This window comes from Bubalus kerabau, chromosome 1 (assembly GCF_029407905.1).
Source record: "Bubalus kerabau isolate K-KA32 ecotype Philippines breed swamp buffalo chromosome 1, PCC_UOA_SB_1v2, whole genome shotgun sequence".
Taxonomy (NCBI): Eukaryota; Metazoa; Chordata; class Mammalia; order Artiodactyla; family Bovidae; genus Bubalus; species Bubalus kerabau.
Genome location: NC_073624.1, coordinates 147,951,803 through 147,975,839, shown reverse-complemented (window position 1 = coordinate 147,975,839; position 24,037 = coordinate 147,951,803). Strand labels below are relative to the sequence as shown.

Sequence of the window (24,037 nt, the reverse complement as noted above, 5' to 3'; positions counted from 1 at the left end):
TTTGACAACATTTATCTAAGACAGTAATTACTGTATCTAATACAATAATGGCATTTTGGGTTTCCACTGAGGATATCTTTCTGTAACATCAGATAATTCTGATTGTGTCAATTTAGTGCAGAAGTCAGTATGATTGGAGATTGGAAACTTCAGTGAAAAGGGAAAGCAGAAAGTAAAATTTATTTCTTTGTACTTTTTTGGTATGGCATCACTGCTCTGGTGGCATACAAACCATTTATATTGCCACGAACTTTTAAAAATTCAGGGAGCAGTGTTTGTGAAAATTATTTCCTCTCAGGAAATGTAGATGTAGCCTTAGAGTAATTCAATATTTATTTCCTCCTTGTAGGAACATGTGTTATACATAGGAACATGTATTATAAACATCAGTTGTCACATTATGTAAACATTTAATAAATTTAGTAAAGTTTAAATAGCAAAAGTCAGGATTTTTTTCATTTTAAATTGTGTTCTTTTCTGTTTAAAACAGGCTGGTTGTAAACCCTCTGATATTGGTATCATTGCACCATACAGGCAGCAGTTAAAGGTCATCAATGACTTATTGGCACAGTCTTCTGTTGGGATGGTCGAAGTTAATACAGTTGACAGGTACCAAGGAAGAGACAAAAGTATCATTGTAGTATCTTTTGTTAGAAGCAATGAAGATGGAACTGTGAGTTGATTGTATTTTCTGCTTTGCTTTCTGATTTTTATTTTCTATTTGTTTGGGACATTATTTACCTCTCTTCTTTAAAATTATGTTAAAAAACCACATAGCATAAAATTTGCCATCATAACTGTCTTTAAGTGTACAATTCACAGGTATGAAGTATATTGACAGTGTGTGCAGCTGACCTCCAGAACTTTTTCATTTTGCAAAACAAATTCTATATCCATGAATAACCACTCCTTTATTCCCTCTCTCTTCATTTCCTGTCAACCACTTTCTGTGAATTTGACAGAACTTTATGAATTCATGAATTTTCCACATAAGTGGTATCATACAGTATTTGTCCTTTTGTAAGTGGCTTATTTCACTTGTCATAATGTCTCAAGGTTCATCCATATTGTAGCATGTAACAGAATTTTCTTTTAAAGGCTGATTATTATTCCATTGCATGTATATACCACATTTTGTTTATCAATTCATCCATTAGTGGACATTTGGGTTGCTTCCACCTTTTGGTTATTATGTTTGGTGCATTTTAAACATATAAATTTTCCTAGCTTACTTTCAAATTTGTAGATAATTCCAGGCTGGTTTTTTTTTTTCGCTTTTATCTCTCCTTCACTTATTTTTCTTGACTATGTGATACCTGCATCTAGTTTTTAAAATACACAGAGTAAAAAGTCTCCTTTCTTTGCTGTTACTCTTCTACTCAGTTCTTACCCTCACATGTTTGGTTTTTTGGATTGTTTGTTTTTGGTAACCTTCTAGAATTTCTTTAAGCATATGTAAGCACATGAATCAGTATTCATGTTTCCCTCCTTTGTGCACCAAAGGTTATATATGCACTATTCTGGGCTTTGCCTTTTCCACTTAATAATGTAGCTTGGAGATCTTTACATGTCATTACACAGAAAGAGATTTCATTCTTCTCTTAAAGGTGAAAGTTTTCCACTGTATATATGAATCATGGTATATTTAACCACTCCTTTGAGTCCTCTATGAGTTTTTATTACATTTAAAAACAATACTACAATAAGTGGAGACAACTTCAGTTCTTTATGATATGTATTTAATGTTTGAAAATTTTATTTGTTTTTATTTTTTTGCTGCACTGTAGGGCATGTGGTGGAGAAGGCGATGGCACCCCACTCCAGTACTTTTGCCTAGAAAATTCCATGGACGGAGGAGCCTGGTAGGCTGCAGTCCATGGGGTCGCTAAGAGTCAGACACGACTGAGTGACTTCCCTTTCACTTTTCACTTTCATGCATTGGAGAAGGAAATGGCAACCTACTCCAGTGTGCTTGCCTGGAGAATCCCAGGGACAGGGGAGCCTGGTGGGCTGCCATCTATGGGGTCGCACAGAGTCGGACACGACTGAAGCGACTTAGCAGCAGCAGCAGCAGGGCATGTGGGATCTTAGTTCCCTGACCAGGGATTGAACCTGCGCCCCCTGCATCGGAAGTGCAGAGTCTTAACCACTGGATTGCCAAGGAAGTCCCTAAAATTTATTTTTTAATATATTAAAAATTTTAAAATACATTTTCATTATACATATTTAATCATTTAAAATTATGGCAAAGATATCATTGTTGTCGTTGCTTAGTCACTAAGTCATGTTTAACTCTTTTTTGACCCTCTGGACTATAGCCCACCAGGCTCTTCTGTCCATGGGATTTCCCAGGCAAGAATACTGGACTGGGTTGCCATTTCCTTCTCCAGGGTATCTTCCCAACCTAGGGATCAAACCCATATCTCCGGCACTGGCAGGCAGATTCTTTACCATTGACCCACTAGGGAAGCCCCATGGATATCACACCCACAATAAAATACTTGAGGTTGGCATCATGGGCAAGTTTTGTTTTTTTTTTCGCGACTGTCTGCACTTTGAATGTGTTGATGAATCTTTTTTGGAATATGTTTTTGAAAGTAGGAAGACGGCTCAATAAAAACTGTTCTTTTTCAGAAAAACCTCAAATAAGAAAAACTCAAAGAATGAAAATTATCTTTCTTTCAGCTTGGTGAACTGTTGAAAGATTGGCGACGTCTTAATGTTGCTATAACCAGAGCCAAACATAAGCTGATTCTCCTGGGATGTGTGCCCTCACTAAGCCGTTATCCTCCTTTGGGGAAGCTACTTAATCATCTCAACTCAGAAAAATTAATATCCTTTTCGTTTTGTATACGGTCACATTTGATTGTGCTATGTGAGTACTTTATGTATTTGTATCAATTAAAACTCAGTGTCTTGTGTTTTCCATGGGCATATTTCAAAAGACCTGATTCTACAAAGGAGAGAGAAAACAATTCACAGGAACTAGTTCAACGCAAAAAGTGAAATAATGAAGGTGATGGAGAAGAATAGTTTGTGAAATGAGAAAGGGGAACAAAAGGACTTGATTTCTCGCCCTTGAAACAGAATGCATGTTTCCTAGAACACATCTAGGAAAACTGGTATCCCTTCAGGTTCCTCTCACCTCGATAACCTTAAAAAAATATACATCTGGGACAAAGTATTATATTTAAAAATGGAGATTATTTCTTGTCATGTCGTAGATAATTTTAAAAATAGATCATCTCTTTAAAAAATTATATGAAGGTCTCACACTAAGACAGGTAAATCATATTGCTTAAGTACATTATTATCCATAGAATGTCACAAAAATACAAGTTTTCTAGTAGCCTTGTTAAAATTATAGAATGTTAAATAATAATGTCATATGTTTTAATGTAGTTCCACATTGTATTAAATATATCTTCCTTAATTTATTTTATATCATTGATCTTCCATCAGGAGAACATGAAAGCCTTTGTCATCTATTGGGTGATTTTCAAAGAGAATAAAGCACTGTTTTCCTTGCTTTTTTCATACCATGATTATCTCCTCTAACTATTGCTTATTATTTATAATTTGGATATGCTATAAAATCAGTGACTGGTTACACTGTGATGATAACTTTTATCCCAAGGGTAAGAAATGATGTAAATATATATACTCATTCAGAGTTCCAGTTTTTGGTTTTATTTATTTTTTTGGTATAACCTTGTTAAACATAACTCGACAACATTTAACATAGAATTTATTTTTTCAGTACAGGTGTACCCAAAACTAAAAAGTCTAAATTTATAGGCATTATAAATGTGTCTCTGTAAGACGTAGAGTTTGATCCACTTCTACCAGCTTTTAAAGATGGATTAACTTTTCAATCTGAGGTTTAAACTTTTAAGTTTAGATTTTTAAGATTAATTTGATCTTGTAGATTTTTATCCTGTTTTGTTTATTTGAAAAACTAGGTAAGAAAATGGATTTGTTTTTGTCATTTAAGCCCAATCTTGTGATAATGAAAAGTATGATTCTCTTCTGTATTTTGAGGTCCCTGATCCAAAGGCCATTTTGGTGTTTTTTTCCTGACTTTTGCTTTCTGTTATCAGAGATGTTTTAAAAAACTTTATACGTAGTGTTTTAAATTATTACTTATAAATTTATTATTTCCAACTAATTTCCCTTACTCTCCTAGTTATTTCCCCTTCCTCTCCCACTTTTTATTTTCAGTTTTTAGTGTTTTAGAGTAGATTTTGATATTAAAGAAAATAATAATTATTATTCTTTTGGGAAAAAATTTTGCTGAATTGATGACAAAAAAGGTGTATCCCTATTTTCACCTATTTATGTTCATATGCCCCTTTGTTTTGGGGCATTACTCAATTTTCCTTTTTTGTATGAAGATGTTTTATAAAACAGAATTATCTCAAGGTGCTTAGTTACTTATATGGTGACCAATTTTAGTGTATCCAACTTTGGGGGAGGATCTCTCATTTCTCTCCAAGTTTTGTTTTTTTTTTAATGAGAAGTACATTAGAAATTGTTGCCTCTACCACGCATGTTTTTTAAAAAATTATAACTTGATGTTTTTATTAAATAATTTTTTTTTTACTCTAAGATCACACTGTGTCAATGATTAATACTAAATAATAATTAAGTTCAGGGTTGTCCACCATTTTTTCCAGTATTGAGAAGTGAAATATTGACAATGTTCTAAAGCTGAAACCAAGGCGTGTTGACATGCATAGGATGGAGCTGATCACGGAGAGACTATGGATTCAACAGGAAAAACAAGGAAGTTGCAGAGATAAGGCTTAAATATTGGTTGGTTATCATTAATTTATATAACAGGAAGGAATCTAAGATAATTTCAGTTCCTAGAATAAGAAAATTCTTTGGCTTCACTAATGGCTGCTTTACAGATTTGTATGGCCTGCACAGTAAAGCCCAATGGAAGAAGAACCTAGGGAGGAGTTCCATGTTTCTTGTCATTTGGGAATCTGTATTGATTACAAGATTCTAAGCACTTATTTAAAAGAAATAGGACTCATCTTTTATACATAAGATGCTATGAGTTGGCGGGATTGAGTGAGCTGGAAGTTAAACCCAGACTGGGCCCTCAAATTGTTAATAATGCAGTTTATGACATCCATGCCAAGGACTAAGGCGGCAATGGCTACCAGTCACTGATGTTATTGGTCACTCACTTTGTGCAGGTCCGCGTCAAGAGCACCATTAGCCTAGACAAGGTCTTATGGTGGCAAGCCAGGTTGTGAGGAAAGGGTAGCCATTCCAGTGTCCCCATTCCTGAATCAGCTCAGAGTTCCTGTCTCCTGAGTTCTCTTGCTGTCTCTTCTGGTTTTCTTCTTTTCTTCTTCATCTCTCACTTTCTAAAGACTGGTCTTTCCCAGAGCTCTGTGTTTGGTCTGGTCCTGTTCTCCCTCCTTGGACAGTCATTGGCTTCAACCATCGCCTTTGTGGCTGTTAACCAAATCTGTATACTCAGAACAGACTAATATTCTAGTTTAAAATTGTTCAGTATAATAAGGTTTAAACATACACCCTAATTCCAAATTCTGTTCAATACAAGCTGACTAGAGTATCTGGCAAATGTGTATTTTGGAGCTTAACATCTCCCTGGAAGAGATATTTCTTAGCTTTAAATACAGTGAGTCTATTACTGAACAAGATTTGTTTACTACTTGTTACAATGGGGGGAAGCAATCTAGGAAATAAAACTTTTCCTTTGTTCTCATGGTTTTCTAAAATATATAATCTTAATTTTACTTGCTTTTCTAAATGCACTTAGAATACAAATCCCTCCTTTTGTACTCATCATTTGGAGAGGAGAAAAATGAACATTCATTCATTTCAGTGTTTAACAGCAAGATAATGGAAGGGGTTAGACATGTGAGTTTTAGACTCCTTGAAGCACTGTAAAAACCACAGACAGGGACTTCTGTTGTTGAGCGGTTAAGACTCTATACTTGAACGCAGGGCACGAGGGTTAAATCCCTAGTTGGGACACTAAGATCCCACATCCCTCGGGATATGGCCAAAAAGTTTAAAAAAAAAAATACCCACAGTTGTATTTTGAGATTATAAAAATAGAGGCTACTTTTGTATTAGTTCAGCTTATGGTTGTGTCAATAGTACTGTGACTTTGGGCAAGTTATTTAATCTTTCTGAGGTTAATTTTATCTGTAAAACAGAAGTAAGTAATTCCTTTCTCATGGGGTGGTTCTGAAAATCAAACGAGGCATTGGCCTAGGAACTGACAGCCAAAGAAATGAAACTTGACATTATCTTTAATCACTAAAATTCTGGGTGCAATAACAGGCCTAAATATGAAAGGCAAAACTATCATTCTTTTTTAAAATATTTATTTGGTTGCACAGGGTCTTAGTGGCAGCACCCTGGGATCTTTAGTTGTGGCATGCAGGATCTAGTTCCCTGACCGGGGATTGAACCCAGACCCTCTGCATTTGGGAGCTTGGAGTCTTAGTTGCTGGCCCACCAGGGAAGTTCTTGTAATTATTAAAAAAAAAAAAACTTCATAACTTTGGAATAAGGACGGCTCCTTAAGATACTAAGGCATAAACTATAAATTCACTACAGGAAAATTAATTTATATTTAGTCAAAAGTTGCCATAAGGAGAGAAAAAAAATTGGCCCACAGATATTGGCAACACACAACTGACCTGAAATTAGTATGCAGAACATTAACTTGCACAAGTCAATAAAAAGGTAAGTCAATAGTAAAACAGGCACCGTTTCTTTGTAAAATGAAATTCCAAATAGTACGCATAGGTAGAGTTCTCAATGTCATCAGTAATGAGAGAAATAAAAAATCTTCCATGCAGTCTACCCACAAGACTGGCCAAAAAAAATGAAGAAATCCTCACAATTCTAGGCATAACAATGGACACAGCAATAGAAAAACAACACTGCTGATAGTGTAAATTATGAGAAAATTTGAAAACACTTTGGCATGAGTTGGTAAATTTAAAGAAAGGCATACTTGATTTTCAGTAAGTCTATTCTTTTTACATGGCCAAGAGACTCCCGCATGTAGGAACCAGGATGTACGTATAAACGGGAAACTCCTCATGGACATAGATGATGTTGAACACCAGAAACAAGTAATGTTCGTAATGTTATCCCACTTGTGAAAAGTTTGTGAACAGGAGAAATAAACTACGTTGATTAGGGGCACATACTTATGTGGTAGTAACATGCAGAAAAGCAAGGAAACGACTCAGAATTCAGGATCACATTTACTTCCAGGGACATTGTGGCTAAAGGCTTCCCCCTACCCTCAGGATGACTCCTATGCTTGCTTGATCTGGTGCTCTTTATCCATCTGTTTATGATTCTTTAAACGTATATGTATGCTTTATACACTTTTATCTATGTAGGATTGTTTCACAATAAAAAATTAAAAACCAAACGAAGTCAAGAAGCATGAGAACTGTACGCGGGCCAATGTGATGAGATAAACATCTCACCATTTCCACAAAACACCAGTCTATTTCTAACTCGGCCACCATCTTAACAATTGCTGATCTAACTAGGTAACAGCTTACTTTCTGCAAATTGATACAACTTAAAACCTAGTGTCCATGAGGGATTTTTCCTCTCTGAAATGAGAAAACGCAGGTTTTATCTCTGCACCTTTGATTGCTGAGACTGTTCCTCCTTGCTTTTTATAAAGCAGTGGACTTACTGGTTAAAATTTGGGCTAAATAGATTTCTGCGTAGTGTTAATTGCTTCAGATTTTCTAAATTCTTTTGGTCCCCTACGAGTTACTGAAGCAGGGGCGCGGTCAGGTGTGTTAGATTAAACGCAGTTGGACCTTGCAGATGAAAACCTTTGCACTTGGCTTGCTCGCCTCCCCTTGGAAATGGAACCCTAGTGCTCCGGAGAAGCCCACAAATGAGAGATCAGAGTCCGCCTTCTGGCTCCACAACCCGAGGTCTCCCTCACGCTCCTTCTCCTTCCGGTCCAGCTGGACGCGGAGAGGCTCAGCGAGGGCGGATTTCTCCGAGGCTGGCTGCAGGCTCTTAGAGTCCCCCGCCCGACGCGGGCGCCGCAGTACCACCTGGGCGTCCTCCCGCCGCCGGGAGCGCTGTGGGCCGCAGCGGGCCTGGTTGCAGACGCCGTGGCGGCCGCCGCGCGCCTGAAGGGAGCTGCTGGCGGGGCCCAGGGAGTCCCCGCCCGAGACTGTATCGCCACCGCCGCCATGGGTAAGGGGAGCGGGCCGCGAGTGGACGCCCGGCCCTCCGTGCTGGCTGAGGCCGCGGCCAGGGGAGGCGGACTGGCGGCGTGGGCATCGAGGCCTGCGAGTCCAGACTGGGTTCCGAACCTGGGCTTGGGGCTGGGCGGGGGCAGCCGGGGACGCAGGGGCGCCCGGGGTCGCCATGGCAACGCGCGGCCGCCCCTCGTTCCCTCCCGCCCCCGCCCCCGTTCGGGGGCCTAATGGCCAAGGTTCCGCGGTCCGACGGCTTACAGGGAGCCAGCACAGGGCCAGCCGGGGTGCCGCTCCAGGGTCGGGGGAACAATCGGGGACGGGCGATGACTTTTCAGGTTTGGGGGAGGCGGAGGGAAGCGTCTCATGATTTGGCCTGGGTTCCGGACGCCGAGGGCGGGAGAGGGACAGCGATGCGGCGCAGGACCCCGGGTGAGCCCTCTGTGAGGGTGCTGGCGGTGTCCGAAGCCCTTGGGCAGTCTTGCTGTCTAGGAGCAAGGGAGGCAGGGAGGCAGGGAAGGGGTTCTAGGCCCAGGCAAGATGCTGGAACCCGCCATTGGCCGAGTGTGGGGGCCGCAACGCGGTCAGACGCATCCGCGAGCCCGGGCGGGGCGCGGCTCAGGTGTAAACGCTCTTAGGAAGCTACTGGCGCCCACCAGGACCTTCCTCCGAGCATTAAGGCGCCGTTTGTCTTGATTGTCTCATTATACATTACATATTGTGATGGGCGCTGTTAAGAAAAATGAGAATTGCTGCAGACTATGAAATATTGACTGGTTTCGTCTCCGAAAAAGGAGTCATATCACGATGCAGATTGGAAGAAATGATGTCTTGTGAGGAGATTCTCCAAAAGCTAGCTTGGCTATAGTATTTGTGACTGCATTTTTACGTTGCTTAGGATTCAGTGTCAGGCTTCACGCCTAGCTGTCTGTGATCAGAACTAGAATACTAGGAATCCTGGACTTTTTATCCAGTGAAGGAAAAACTGACACTTGGTTTACTTGAACTAGTAAATTTGTCAAAAGACTATGAGACAGTATACGAAAGTGCTTTATTTTTTGCACTTCACTTTGTCATCTGTGTTTGCTGAAAATATTTCTTCCAGCACAACAGTAATGAGAGTATGGGAAGCATCTGAATTTATAAGAAACTGACGATAAAATTTGTGTGAAAGAAAATCTTTTGTGAATTGAAAATATCAGTTAAAATCAATTTTTAAAAATGCATCCATTAACTTGGTATTTAACTGGATCAGCTGTATGGAAGGTCAGGGAACTTCCACGTGAAACTGGACCCTGCTTTTATTTCCTCTGGGGAAATAAAGGAGTCCCGGAATACAAAACTACAATTGCAATGAAAAAAGCAAGGTAGAGGGTTAAAATGAGTTAGAGTTGAATGGCTTCTCTTGTATCTCCCTGTTTTATTATTTACCTGTCATGTTTGTTGTGGGTGAAACTGGAATCTTAGAATTTTAACTACTTTTTATTTTATTGCCAGTTTATTCAGAGTACTTTTTTGCCTTTGAATTCATCCTTGACAGTTCCTGCTGTCCACCTTTGTACCAGACCCTTAAACATTACTCCACACTTAAACTCCACAGAAAAATTGTAAAATGAATACTTGAGAATAGCCAATTAGCAGGATTTTGAGAATAATTCATAAACTTTAACTGGAGTGAGCATTGTCCTATGGTATGCATGAGAGACATAGAAAGAAAGTTAACTAGGGGTGTAGGTTAGTTAGGAAGACTTGTCCACCAAGGAAAAGCAAACCACTGTTGGTTTTATAGGGGAAGAAAACGGTTTGGATATTTTTTGATATCAGGTCTTGCAAGTGATGTTGGACTCCTTTCTTGTGCTTTCAGCTACAAAAGACCCCACAGCTGTAGAGAGAGCAAACTTGTTAAACATGGCTAAACTCAGTATCAAAGGACTCATTGAATCTGCTCTAAGCTTTGGCCGCACTTTGGATTCTGATTATCCCCCCTTGCAGCAGTTCTTCGTTGTTATGGAACATTGTCTGAAACACGGTCTTAAAGGTACTGGAAAATTTTTAAAAAATCAACTTTGGAGCGGCCCCCCTCCCATCTTAAACATCCTTAAAAATGTAAATTTTTTTTTTGAGGCCATAATTACTGTCACTCTAAAAATGCTGGGTGGGTTGGTTTTTGGAGAAAATACCCTACTGCTTTATATTTCCTCATGGGTGGTCTTCAGAAAATCCTTAGTGTTTTGTAAAAAGTTATTTGATTTAAATTTTTTTCTCAGCATACTCTGAACTTTTTTCCATTTTATTTTTTTTTTATTTTTATTTTTTTCCGTTTTAGGACAACTATAGAGTTATTTAGAAAAATTTAAGCTTGATAATGCTGGTATGAACTATTATCACTAGTTTGTGCTCTCTTCCGGAGAAGGCAATGGCACCCCACTCCAGTACTCTTGCCTGGAGAACCCCATGGATGGAGGAGCCTGGTGGGCTACAGTCCATGGGGTCGCTAAGAGTCGGACATGACTGAGCAACTTCACTTTCACTTTTCACTTTCATGCATTGGAGAAGGAAATGGCAACCCACTCCAGTGTTCTTGCCTGGAGAATCCCAGGGACGGGGGAGCCTGGTGGGCTGCCGTCTATGGGGTCGCACAGAGTCGGACACGACTGACGCGACTTAGCAGCAGCAGTGCGTGGAAAACATGTCTAGAAAAATTGTCCTCTGGATTGGGTTATTGTAGAAATGTGAGTACTCCCTGAAAATGATGATAATAGTGAATAATATTTCATAGTATATGTATAATATTTCATAGTATATGTATAATATTTCATAGTATATGTATAATATTTCATGCTAATGCTAAGTCACTTCAGTCGTGTCCGACTCTGTGTGACCCCATAGACGGCAGCCCACCAGGCTCCGCCGTCCCTGGGATTCTCCAGGCAAGAATACTGGAGTGGGTTGCCATTTCCTTCTCCAATGCATGAAAGAGAAAAGTGAAAGTGAAGTCGCTCAGTCGTGTCCGACTCTTAGCGACCCCATGGAGTGCAGCCTACCAGGCTCCTCTGTCCATGGATTTTCCAGGCAAGAGTACTGGAGTGGGGTGCCATTGCCTTCATAGTATATGTATAATATACATAATGTATAATATTTCATTATATATGCATACCATGACTTATTTAACTACTGTCCTCTTAATGTACACTTAGGTTGCTTCCAGTTTTTTATTATTAAAATTGTGCTGTAAGGACATCTTTGGATTTATACATTTGTACACGTCTACAAATGCTATGGTTTCGTTAGGACTCCTTGGAGTAGAATACCTGGGTCAAAGGATAGAGGCAGCTTATGTCTATAAAGACTTCACTGATCAAACAACAGTGAATGTGTTTCTTTCCCCACATTTTTGCTGACTCTTCAGAGTCCCACTCTCTGAGTACTTCTTTTAAAACCTAAGGAAGTCGACAATCTTATCTTAGGCCTTGAGTTTTAATTTGTGTTTTGAAAAACTTCCTTTCTATTAAAAAAAAAAATAGTGACGTAGATCTTTATTTTCCTCCAACTTGCTAAAGTTGAATTTGCCAAATGATGGCCAAAGTAGTTACATTTTAAACTCTTTTCCGAATTTATTTTCCTTTACTTCACAAAATATCATGAGGCATATTCTAATAGTCAAATGCTTATTTTTATAAATCATTGTAAAGCGACTTTGTGCTGATTGATTTTTCTTCCCCAAAGAAAAATTACCTATCTTGTTGGGTGGTGGGTATCATAGGAGTACTGAATTTACAGGAGATTTGGTCAGTATTAAGAAAGAAACATAGTGATTTCATGGTTTTATATTACCCAAATCTTAGAAACAAATAAAAGGAAAAGTAAAGTTGCAATTTTTTTGTGTTTAAAAGTAAAATAACTATTTGTCCTTGGTTTATTTAATACATTGGTAAAGATCAACCGACTAGGGCCACCAGTCTTATTTTGGTATTGGTCAAGAATGAGCATCGTTGTTTTTTACTTTAATTGCCTACTTGCATATTTCTGATGTGGAATAATGGCCAAGATGCATATTTCTGATAAGGAAAATATCAGAATCCTGAGAAACAGGCTCCTGTTCAGTAGGGCTATATAGTGACAAGAGAGGAAAGGCTGTCTGAAAAATTGTACATTACGTTAGAAATGTTGAAACTAAATATTTAACAAGAAGTTACTACAGTTTTGCATGTTTAAGTTGTATGCATTTATTATATTTTCTTTTTAAAGTGAGAAAATCATTTCTAAGTTATAACAAAACTATCTGGGGCCCTTTGGAACTGGTGGAGAAGCTATACCCAGAAGCAGAGGAAATAGGAGCTAGTGTCCGGGATTTACCTGGTCTTAAGTAAGTAATCCTATTACTTGTTCATCCCTAACCGTAGACCTGTATTTACTGTTCCTTAAAAGTACCTCACACTCTAGTTTATTATATTCTCTCTGCCTTATGTAGCCTTCTTGCATTCTCGAATAAAATTCTGTTTACTATTAATCAGTTCAAATTTTATTTCCCTTAAGAAATTTTTCTTAGCCCCTTCAATAAGAATTAAGTGCTCTTTCTTTTATATTCTTATCACTGTATTCACTCCTGTGTTGTACCACTTACTTAAATTCTGCATTGCATTGCAGGAAATAGGGAAGTTCTTTTAAGATAGGGTGTATCAATTACGAAGTTCTGTTTCCTGAGTCTAAAGCTAGTTTGCAGTAGTAGGCCATCAGTACTATTTAGGTTAAATCCAGGACAGAGGCTCAGGAGATTTGAATTCACCAATAAGCCATTTATATACCACAAGACTTGGGCAAATACCTTCTCTTGTTGTGAAAATTGGGATCTATAATGTCACCTGCCTGATTGACCAGATGAAGGTAGAGTGGGCCCTTAATATCTGTAGGTTCTGCATCTGTGGATTCGACCAACTTTGGATCAAAACTGTTTGAAAAAGAGATTTTCTAGAAAGTTCCAAAAAGCAAAACTTGAAGTTGTCACATGTGCGCAATTATTTACATAGTATTTACATTGTATTAAGTATTATAAATAATCTAGAGATGATTTAAAATATATGGGAGAATGTGCATAGGTAATACACAAATACTGTGCTATTTTAGAAGAGGGACTTGAGTATCCATGGATTTTGATATCTGAGGGGGTCCCAATACTGAGGATAACTGTATATGAAATGTCTTAAGAGCTGAATGTTCTAGCTAGTAACTCATGAATGTTGAAAAGTTTTTGCAGGTTTTTTGTTGTTAAGCCTGGGTTCTTATGTTCTTCAGGGTATGATTAAGATATAAGAGCTTCCTTTAATATATCTTAATTCTTGTGAAAGAGATAACTTTTTTAGAAAAAATGCTTACCATTTTTTGTCAGAGTATCAGTTTGTTTTCTCTTCAGTTCAGTTCAGTTGCTCAGTCGCGTCTGACTCTTTGCAACCCCATGGACTGCAGCACAACAGGCCTCCCTGTCCATCACCAGCTCCGAGAGCTTACTCAAACTCATGTCCATTGAGTCGGTGATGCAATCCAACCATCTCATCCTCTGTCGTCTCCTTCTCCTCCCGCCTTCCATCTTTCCCAGCATCAGGGTCTTTTCAAATGAGTCAGTTCTTTGCATCAGGTGGACAAAGTATTGGAGTTTCAGCTTCAGCATCAGTCCTTCCAATGAATATTCAGGACTGATTTCCTTTAGGATGGACTGGTTGGATCTCCTTGCAGTCCAAGGGACTCTCAAGAGTCTTCTCCAACACCACAGTTCAAAACCATCAATTCTTCGGTGCTCAGCTTTCTTATAGTCCAACTCTCACATCCATACATGACTACTGGAAAAACTATAGCCTTGATTAGACAGACCTTTGTTGTCAAAGTAATGTCTCTACTTTTTAATAGGTGGGCTTCCCTGGTGGCTCAGACGGTAAAGCGTCTGCCCGCAATGCGGGAGACCCAGGTTCGATTCCTGGGTTGGGAAGATCCCCTGGAGAAGGAAATGGTAATCCACTCCAGCATTCTTGCCTGGAAAATCCCATGGACGGAGGAGCCTCATAGGCTACAGTCCATGGGGTCACAAAGAGTCGGACATGACTGAGCGACTTCACTTTCACTTTCACTTTCAGGTTGGTCATAACTTTCCTTCCAAGGAGTAAGCTTCTTTTAATTTCATGGCTGCAGTCACCATCTGCAGTGGTTTTGGAGCCCAAAAAAATCAAGTCAGCCACTGTTTTCACTGTTTCCCCATCTATTTCCCATGAAGTGATGGGACCAGATGCCATGATCTTAATTTTCTGAATGTTGAGTTTTAAGCCAACTTTTTCACTCTCCTCTTTCACTTTCATCAAGAGGCTCTTTAGTTCTTCTTCACTTTCTGCCATAAGGGTGGTGTCATCTGCATATCTGAGGTTATTGATATTTCTCCCAGCAATCTTGATTCCGCTTGTGCTTCCTCCAGCCCAGCGTTTCTCATGGTGTACTCTGCATATAAATTAAATAACCAGGGTGACAGTATACAGCCTTGATGTACTCCTCTTCCTATTTGGAACCAGTCTGTTGTTTCATGTCCAGTTCTAACTGTTGCTTCCTGACCTGCATACAGATTTCTCAAGAGGCAGGTCAGGTAGTCTAGTATTCCCATCTCTTTCAGAATTTTCCACAGTTTGATGTGATCCACAGTCAAAGGCTTTGGCATAGTCAATAAAGGAGAAATAGATGTTTTTCTGGAACTCTCTTCCTTTTTCAATGATCAGCGGATGTTGGCAATTTGATCTCTGGTTCCTCTGCCTTTTCTAAATCCAGATTGAACATCTGGAAGTTCACGATTCACGTATTGCTGAAGCCTGGCTTGGAGAATTTTGAGCATTACTTTACTAGCGTGTGAGATGAGTGCAATTGTGCAGTAGTTTGAGCATTCTTTGGCATTGCCTTTCTTTGGGATTGGAATGAAAACTGACCTTTTCCAGTCCTGTGGCCACTGCTGAGTTTTCCAAATTTGCTGGCATATCGAATGCAGCACTTACACAGCATCATCTTTCAGGATTTGAAATAGCTCAACTGGAATTCCATCACCTCCACTAGCTTTGTTTGTAGTGATGCTTCCTAAGGCCCACTTGACTTCTCATTCTAGGATGTCTGGTTCTAGGTGAGTGATCATACCATAGTGATTATCTGGGTCATGAAGATCTTTTTTGTATAGTTCTGTGTATTTTTGCCACCTCTTAATATCTTCTGCTTTTGTATGTCCGTACCATTTCTGTCTGTTATTGTGCCATCTTTGCATGAAATGTTCCCTTGGTATTTCCAATTTTCTTGAAGAGATCTCTAGTCTTTCCCATTCTATTGTTTTCCTCTTATTTCCTTGCACTGATCACTGAGGAAGGCTTTCTTATCTCTCCTTGCTATTCTTTGGAACTCTGCATTCAAATGGGTATATCTTTCCTTTTCTCCTTTGCTTTTCACTTCTCTTCTTTTCACAGGTATTTGTAAGGCCCCCTCAGACAGCCATTTTGCTTTTTTGCATTTCTTTTTCTTGGGGATCGTCTTGATCCCTGTCTCCTGTACAGTGTCACCAACCTCTGTCCATATTCTTCAGGCACTCTGTCTATCAGATCTATCCCATGAATCTATTTGTCACTTCCACTGTATAATCGTAAGGGATTTGATTTAGGTCATATCTGAATGGTCTAGTGGTTTTCCCTACTTTCTTCGTTTTAAGTCTGCTTTCTCTTAGCTTTACGATTTAGGGTTTTGGGAATATGGTAATGTTTTCTGTTGTTACATCATCCAAATGTTTGCAAGTTATACTTGAGTGCTCAAAGTAAATGGCTTCTATTTATTGAGCAATGTATCAGGGTAATAAGATAACTGTTTTACATGAATTATCTCATTTAGTGCTTAAATCATTCTTAGAGTAGAGTTTATTAATAATTATATAGATGTGAAAAGTAAAGATCAAAGAAATTATAAGTAGCAGAGCCACAGATTTCCCTGTGGTGCAGTGGATAAGAATCCATCTGCCAATGCAGGGGACTCAGGTTCTTTCCCTAGTCTGGGAAGATTCCACATGCCACAGAGCAGCTAAGCCTGAGTGCCACAACTACTGAGCCTGTGCTCTAGAACCCACTTCTAGAGCCCGGGAGCTGCAGCTACTGAAGCCCGAGTGCCTGGAGCCTGTGCTCCACAGTAAGAGAAGCCACCGCATGGAGAAGAAGCCTGCATACCACAACCAAGAGTAGCCCCTGCTCACCAAAAAGAGAGAAAACCCGCCCAAAGCAATGAAGACCCAGCACAACCTAAGTCAATCAATCAGTCAAGTTATTTTTAAAAAAAAGGCAGAGCCAGGATTTAAACCCAGGTTTTAGAATTAAATAGCAAGTGATGTTCACACTTCATATTTCTCTCAGTGTATAAGGTATCACAGTTTTTAACAGAGCTTCCCAGGTGGCCCAATGGTAAAAAAAAAAAAAAAAAAAGCCTGCCAATGCAAGAGACGTGGGTTTGACCCCTGGTTTGGAAAGAGCCCACACTCTGGTATTCTTCTATGGAAAATTCCATGGACAGAGGAGCTTGGTGGGCTATAGTCCATGAGATTGCAGAGTCTGATTGAGCACAGGCACAATTTTAAAAGAGGAAAAAGGGAATTTAAATTCCAGAAATGCCTTTTATTTTAATATGAAAATACATGGTCTTGTTGTTTTTAAAAAGCCAGACTCTGCAAAAGTAAAAAGTATTTTCTGAAAAAAGTGTTCATTAAAATGCTAAGCAGAAGAAATATGTTAGCTGTTAGAAGTGACAATTAAGTTTTTTCCCACATTACCTGACAAAAAGTTTTCTGCATAAGAAAATATAAAAGTGTGAGTGATGTATTTCTCTTTAAATAAAAAGTCATTCATCCTCTGTAAATCTTGGTTTTATTTTATTAAATGATAACTTGGATAAGAGAGAGATGAGATTTATTTTTTTTTAGCAGGAGAATACATCCACACTTTTATTTTCAATAAGTTTAAGTCCTTGAGAGGTATAACATCCCATGAATTTTGTCTTCAGTTGAAACCGTTTGTGTCCTTTCACAGGCTCTGAAGAGCTCCAGTACCATAGTCCTTTATGTCTCAGCACAGAAAAGGAATTCAAGAGGCAGAGTGATAGATAAGTGATTTATTAGAATAGGACGCTTGTGAGTCTTACAAGTGAATGAGAAATACTGTGCCCTAGAACTTACTAGGTTACAGTTTTATAATCAAAGGAAAAGCGGGCAGCAGGGTGAAGACCTTTGTCTTTCTTCAGGAGACATCATGCTTCCATCATCAGTTCCTCCTCCAGGTTAAGCAGGGGAGTTTTCTTATCTCTCTGTGGTCAAGCTAGGTCCACAAATTACTTTTTTTTTTTTTAATGTGTACAGAGAGCATGTCCTGGGGATCATTAACATACTGAGCTCACCGGGCAGTATGTGAGTCTCATGCCACCGTTTTATTGTTTAGGGGCACGTCTTTTGCTTCTGCTGCATGGTTTTGTGGTTAAGCAAACCTGCTTTCCTGAGTAATCATTAACTTACTGCGGTCTACCATATATTTTCTATTTACAGTCCCCTAGTGTGATTAACCTGTTTCATCACCTCTTTTATCCCTTTATTCTGTCCCCGTTACAATGACCTTAGCAGGACAGTGGCTTCAGAATTTGGCACAGGTCATGCCGCTGTTCCATGAGCATGGATTATCTTCTCCAGATGGTTTTGTTCAGTTTGCCATAAGGAGATACTGTAGTTTGTGTTTTGTTTTGTTTTTTTTTTTTTTTTTTGCCTGGTACACATCAGTACATCTCTTGCCTAGACAGAATTAATTTTCATCTTGAACACAAACACCTTCAGTTTTAAGAAGAGCTGTGTGCTCCCTCTGGTCTCAGAGACTCTGCTTATAGCCAGCAAAAATGGCCCTGGGCCACAACCTTTCAGACATACTTGTTGTATTAGAAGTTTTGTTCCAGCAGGTCTCCATGTTAGAGAGGAGATTTCATGTTCTAAAGGACAACTGGGTCAAAGAAACATTTGAGAAACAGCAAGCAGCCTGGTGATTCTCATTAGCAGCTAGATACCTTCTTAGCATTGTTATGCTTTTTAAAATTCAGATACAAGGCCAGTTATTTTTTGAGGGCATCATACTGCCTTTACTGATGGATTTTGCATAATCATGTTTAGAGGGCTAAGCCTATTCTGACAAAATATATCTTGTAGAAATATCCTCCCTGTTTAGAGAGTCATTTCTTTCAAGGCATGAAGTGGCACCTAGATGTCCTGGAGGTTCAGGTTTACCTTAGAGACTTAAATAGCTCTTAGGGATTGGTTTGCATGATCAAAGAACTAACTTAAAGCTCTAGAAACAAAGGTAAAACCATGATTAATTGCCTTTTCTCATTATTAACGTGTGTCTCAACAAAGGTAGAAGATGTAGTCTATAATCTTTGGGCGGAGACTGTTTCCTGACCATTTGGTTTTGCTTTTCAGGACCCCCCTGGGTCGTGCAAGAGCGTGGCTTCGATTAGCCCTCATGCAGAAAAAAATGGCTGATTACCTGCGTTGCTTAATTATTCAAAGGGATCTCTTGAGGTAATTACCATTAAATCATGTTCATTTTCATTTTTGATTTCATTTATATCCTGTCTTCCAAAAAGGATAGAAGATGTAGTATGAAAAGATACACAAAACACATCGTAATGGCATAAAATAAAAGAAGGAGAAAAATGAGATAGAAGACAACGGTGGGGACATAACATAGATCAAGAACTAGCCTGAAAAATGAATACTGTAAGGTTTTTATTGGCCAATAAGGTGGAAATTTGTATGTCATATTTTTAATTTTTAATTTTTTAAGTTACAGTTAATTCTATGAATGGAAATTTGTATTGAAATTTGGGGCTTTAATTGAAGAGGTTTCTTTTTAGATCTTGAATATGCAAACCACTGCTTTGGCTGTATTTTGGGTATTTTTTAAACTGTCTATTTAAATGAAAGGACAAATGTTTAAGACAGACTTTCGAAGCAAGGAGACTAGTTTTCAGAAGGAGTGGGCCTATGGCAGCCCCTCCATTTGGCCTTATTCTCTCAGAGCGCCTCTGCGATGTTGTGGAGAATCTGGTCATTTTTGATTTTACTCTTGACTCCAGGCCTCCCCGTCCATCACGAACTCCCAGAGTTCACTGAGACTCACGTCCATCGAGTCAGTGATGCCATCCAGCCATCTCATCCTTTGTCGTCCCCTTCTCCTCCTGCCCCCAATCCCTCCCAGCATCAGAGTCTTTTCCAATGAGTCAACTCTTCGCATGAGGTGGCCAAAGTACTGGAGTTTCAGCTTTAGCATCATTCCTTCCAAAGAAATCCCAGGGCTGATCTCCTTCAGAATGGACTGTTTGCATCTCCTTGCAGTCCAAGGGACTCTCAAGAGTCTTCTCCAACACCACAGTTCAAAAGCATCAATTCTTCAGCGCTCAGCCTTCTTCACAGTCCAACTCTCACATCCATACATGACCACAGGAAAAACCATAGCCTTGACTAGACGAACCTTTGTTGGCAAAGTAATGTCTCTGCTTTTGAATATGCTATCTAGGTTGGTCATAACTTTCCTTCCAAGGAGTAAGCGTCTTTTAATTTGTGTACAGAAAGGCTAATTTTAAGATACCTCGCTTAATATTGGTTCCATGCTTGTTATAAGGTATTGAGATTTTACAAGTTAGTTTTTGAAATAAATTTGTGATTTACAATTTTTATTATTTTAATTTTCACAGTGAATTCTATGAGTATCATGCACTAATGATGGAAGAAGAAGGAGCAGTAATTGTTGGGCTGCTGGTTGGCCTGAATGTGATAGATGCTAATCTGTGTGTAAAGGGAGAGGATTTAGATTCACAAGTAAGTGAAAATGGTGCCAAAGGCACAGTATTTTCAGTTTGTACTCTTCCTCTTTGATCCAGGTGTAAACAGTGCTGTTAAACACTAAAGAAAAATTAAGGATGAAAATCAGTTGTATTTTGGAGGTACTTCTAGTATTTCTACTCTCTAAAAATAACTTTATTTATTTCAGGTTGGAGTGATTGATTTTTCAATGTATTTAAAGAATGAAGAAGATATTGGAAATAAAGAAAGGTATGATTTTCTTAAGTTATTTCATATACTGTATTTTAGTCTGAAGTATGACTTTTGGTTGTACTGTTAGTTCAGAGACTCATTTTAATTTTTATTTATTTTTTGGTTGTGCTTCAAGGCTTATGGGATATTCGTTCCCCAACCAAGTATCAAACCCAGGCCCTTGGCAGTGGGAATGTAGAATCCTAACCACTGAACTGCCAGGGAATTCCCCAGAGACGCATTTTAATTGTCAACTCTCATTTCTGTGATAAAAAGAGATATAAGTTTATTATTCATAAACTTACAAATACTGGTTTATTTAAGACAGTTGTGTTTAAAATAAACTTATTTGGTCTACTAAAGAGAAAAGATAATTATGTAATATGAGAGGTGCTAATTATTGCTACAATGGCAGTCCATCACAGTATATAAATAGATTAACATGTTGTATACTTTAAATTTACACTTCATATGTCACATAGATTTCTTAAAAAATGCAAAAAATTAAAAAATATACTAATGGTATTGTTTAATATTAGCATGTAATTTATTTAACAAAGGTTAATAGTTTTTTAGTTCATAGCTTATTGCTATTTGATTATAAAGATTGTTGAATGTTATTTGAAAGGCAAGATAATGTTGGACAGGGAAGCCTGGTGTGGTGCAGTCCATGGGATTGCAAAGAGTTGGACATGACTGAGCAACTGAACTGAACTGAAATGTTGTTTTACGGTTATGGTTTCACAACAGTTTTAGATGATTTAGACCTTTTGTGTATTTCTTGTTTGTTTTTTTGGCCACCCAGTAGATTCCTTTCCAATTAACTAAAAGGTGCTTTCCCCGTCCTCTAGGAATGTTCAAATTGCTGCAATATTAGACCAGAAGAATTATGTTGAAGAATTAAATAGACAACTGAAGTAAGTATTATGGACACATAGATACTTAATACATTTTGGATATTGTCTTAAGGTTTTTTTTCCCCCTTTTAGGTCATCTTAACCCTATTCCTTTTTTATAAGCATTTGAAAAGGGGTTGAGGGGATAGAGAGTGAATGGAAATTAAGAATACAAAAAATTATTGGAAAGAATTGATTTTCAGCAGAAAATGAGAGTTATATTTTTAAATAGAATCTTCAGAGACATTTGAAAATAGAATTTCAGACTTATCATTCTACCCTTGAGCAAAAACGCTAGGTAAGGTGAAAGTTTACGTCATTTTGGTGATTCAAAAATTCATTTTTCCTACTTTAGAGGACTTCATGTGTAAGTGTGGCAATAAAAAATTCAGACAAGGCAGTTGGTGCATGTCAGTCAACATGAAGAGTCCAAGATAACAAATTTTTTCTCGCCTTTGTGAGTTCGTGTGATTCTGAATGAGTTTTTCTTTATCAATTTCAGCAGCACAGTCAGCAGTCTCCATTCAAGAGTTGACTCATTAGAAAAGTCAAATACTAAGCTGATTGAAGAGGTATTGTAACCCAGCCATGGATAATTCTCTTTCAAGGACCTAGTATTGGTGATCCTTTTCCATTTTAAGTATGAATGCACTAAGCACATGCACACGTGTGAGCACACACACAAACACGTTTTCATCATTATGATGAAATACTTGTAGTTGATCATCATAAGTTCTAGAGAAACCACATATTATTCTCGGGCAAGTCCTCAGGTGAATCTGTGAATTATTTGAGATACCCAACTTCTAGAAATGAGCCCCCCAATGCAATGCATACAAACTCTTCTATAAATAAACTGTGAATCTCATTTCTCGACTTGGATGACCTGATCTGATCTGATCTGATAGTTAGAAATTCCCATTAAAATGATGCTATCCCCCTTGTTCCCATATTCAGATTACTTTTCCTTACAAGCATCACTCCATGATCATGTCCACCCTTTCTCTAGCCTCCTATGTGTGAAACTCATCTGATGTACTCTGGTTTTCTGCATTGTCAAAGTAGCTATTTAGTGGTCGCAAATCAGAAATTTATCTCAGCTCTTTTTTGTTTTAACTTTAAAAAAAAATGTTTTGGCCATGCCATACATCTTGCAGGATCTCAGTTCCCCGATCAGGGTTCGAGCCAGTGCCACGGCAATGACAGTGCTGAGTCCTAACCACTAGGCCACCAAGGAACTCCCTCACATCTCTCTCTTTTTTTAATTAATTTATTTTTTAATTGAAGGATATTTGCTTTACAGAATTTTCTTGTTTTCTGTCAAACCTCAACATGAATCAGCCATTGGTATACATATATCCCCTCTCTTTTGAACCTCCTTCCCATCTCCCTCCCCATCCCACCCCTCTAGGTTAATACAGAGTCCCTGTTTGAGTTTCTTGAGCCATAGAGCAAATTCCCTTGGCTATCTGTTTTACATATGGTAATGCTTTGGGGCTTTGCAGGTAGCTCAGATGCAGGAGATGCAAGACAGACGTGGGTTTGATCCCTGGGTCAGGAAGATCCCTTGAGGAAGGAAATGGCAACCCACTCCATTATTCTTGCCTGGGAAATCCCTTGGACAGAGGAGCCTGGCGGGCTGCAGTCTGTGGGGTCTCAAAGAGTTGGATACAGCTGAACACACACACATGCCACGTTGCTTTTGAGATTTAAAAAAAAACAAAACACAGCCTAGCCACAAAATTACCACAGGGGCTTCCCTAGTAGCTCAGACAGTAGAGAATCTGCCTGCAATATGGCAGACACAGGTTTGATCCCTTGGTTGGGATTCCCCTGGAGAAGGAAATGGCTACCTACTCTTGAATGGAAAATTCCACAGACAGAGGAGCCTGGTGGGCTATGTCCATGGGGTCACAAAGAGTCGGACATGACTGAGTGACTTTCACTTAACCATAGGATTGCTTTCCATTTTCAGAATTACTTAGGCTCCAAGAAGAAATATGTTATTAAAACTATGAATTCTATTTTCCATGTTAATTAGAATCCACATTCTTTTAGAACTGACCCAGTTGTCCCAAACCAGGAAGCACATGATTGTTTGTATGAGTTTTCATTTTGGTAGTTTAGGACCATTTGATAGTGTGATAGATTGGGACCATTGGCGAGAGCTGCTCACTAGTTTGTGCCTCTTCTTGACCATAGGGGCACTGTGAAGTTCAAATTGCATTTCTGACAAAGTTTTTAGAAATTTATTTGCAAGCCAACATTGGGGATTGGTTTCTGCTTTCCTCTCCTAGAATCCCTTTTTTCCTTTTAGGCTTCAGAGTCAAGTCACTTACTTAGTCATTCATATTTAACTCTGGTGGTGAGAGCTGTCTTATGTTTGTGATGGTCACTCAGTGTGCCCAGATTTCACAGGGTGCCCTTGGTTTGGTTATCATGAATGTCTATATTACATTTTCAATTATAGCACAACTTTCCTTATAGATGTTGTTGTCTTTGCACAAGTCTTTACAGTCTTATTGTTTAACATATAAACAGTTGTCTTATTGTTTAGCATATAATTCTTCATATGCTTACTCATGCGCTTTGTATTCAGGACACATTGTAAGTCATATAAACAATATGTTTCAGCTGACATATGATTTGACTAACAAAAGGAAATAGAAATACAGTTTCTTTAGTTGGTACCTTGGGATAATAGCATTTTTCTTATGAAAATTTCTGTAGATGGGAGAGACATTTTACAAATTTTAGAATTTTATCTTCTGTTGTGAATAGCCATG

The 24,037-nt window shown here is 38.7% G+C and overlaps 2 protein-coding genes across 12 annotated transcripts in view; both read left to right on the top strand.

Annotated features, from left to right (window-relative positions):
* DNA2 (DNA replication helicase/nuclease 2) overlaps positions 1 to 4,604 on the top strand; it is a 38,770-nt gene extending 34,166 nt beyond the window's left edge. Inside the window, exons 19-21 of one of the 2 annotated variants that reach the window (XM_055591211.1) lie at positions 491 to 673; positions 2,686 to 2,834; positions 3,446 to 4,604. In XM_055591211.1, coding sequence (XP_055447186.1) covers positions 491 to 673; positions 2,686 to 2,834; positions 3,446 to 3,512 — 399 coding nt within the window. In that variant the 3' untranslated portion in view covers positions 3,513 to 4,604. Of the gene's footprint in view, positions 1 to 490; positions 674 to 2,685; positions 2,835 to 3,445 lie in introns of those variants that run through there. The other variant, XM_055591215.1, reaches the window with a different exon arrangement.
* A 2,350-nt stretch (positions 4,605 to 6,954) lies between these two features.
* The window catches only part of RUFY2 (RUN and FYVE domain containing 2), a 45,162-nt gene continuing 28,079 nt past the window's right edge, over positions 6,955 to 24,037 (top strand). The window contains exons 1-8 of one of the 10 annotated variants that reach the window (XM_055591014.1): positions 6,955 to 8,238; positions 10,105 to 10,278; positions 12,489 to 12,606; positions 18,739 to 18,840; positions 20,016 to 20,139; positions 20,312 to 20,373; positions 21,207 to 21,272; positions 21,754 to 21,823. In XM_055591014.1, the coding sequence (XP_055446989.1) occupies positions 8,235 to 8,238; positions 10,105 to 10,278; positions 12,489 to 12,606; positions 18,739 to 18,840; positions 20,016 to 20,139; positions 20,312 to 20,373; positions 21,207 to 21,272; positions 21,754 to 21,823 (720 nt within the window). In that variant the 5' untranslated portion in view covers positions 6,955 to 8,234. The other 9 variants (XM_055590983.1, XM_055590973.1, XM_055590991.1 and 6 more) reach the window with 9 other exon arrangements.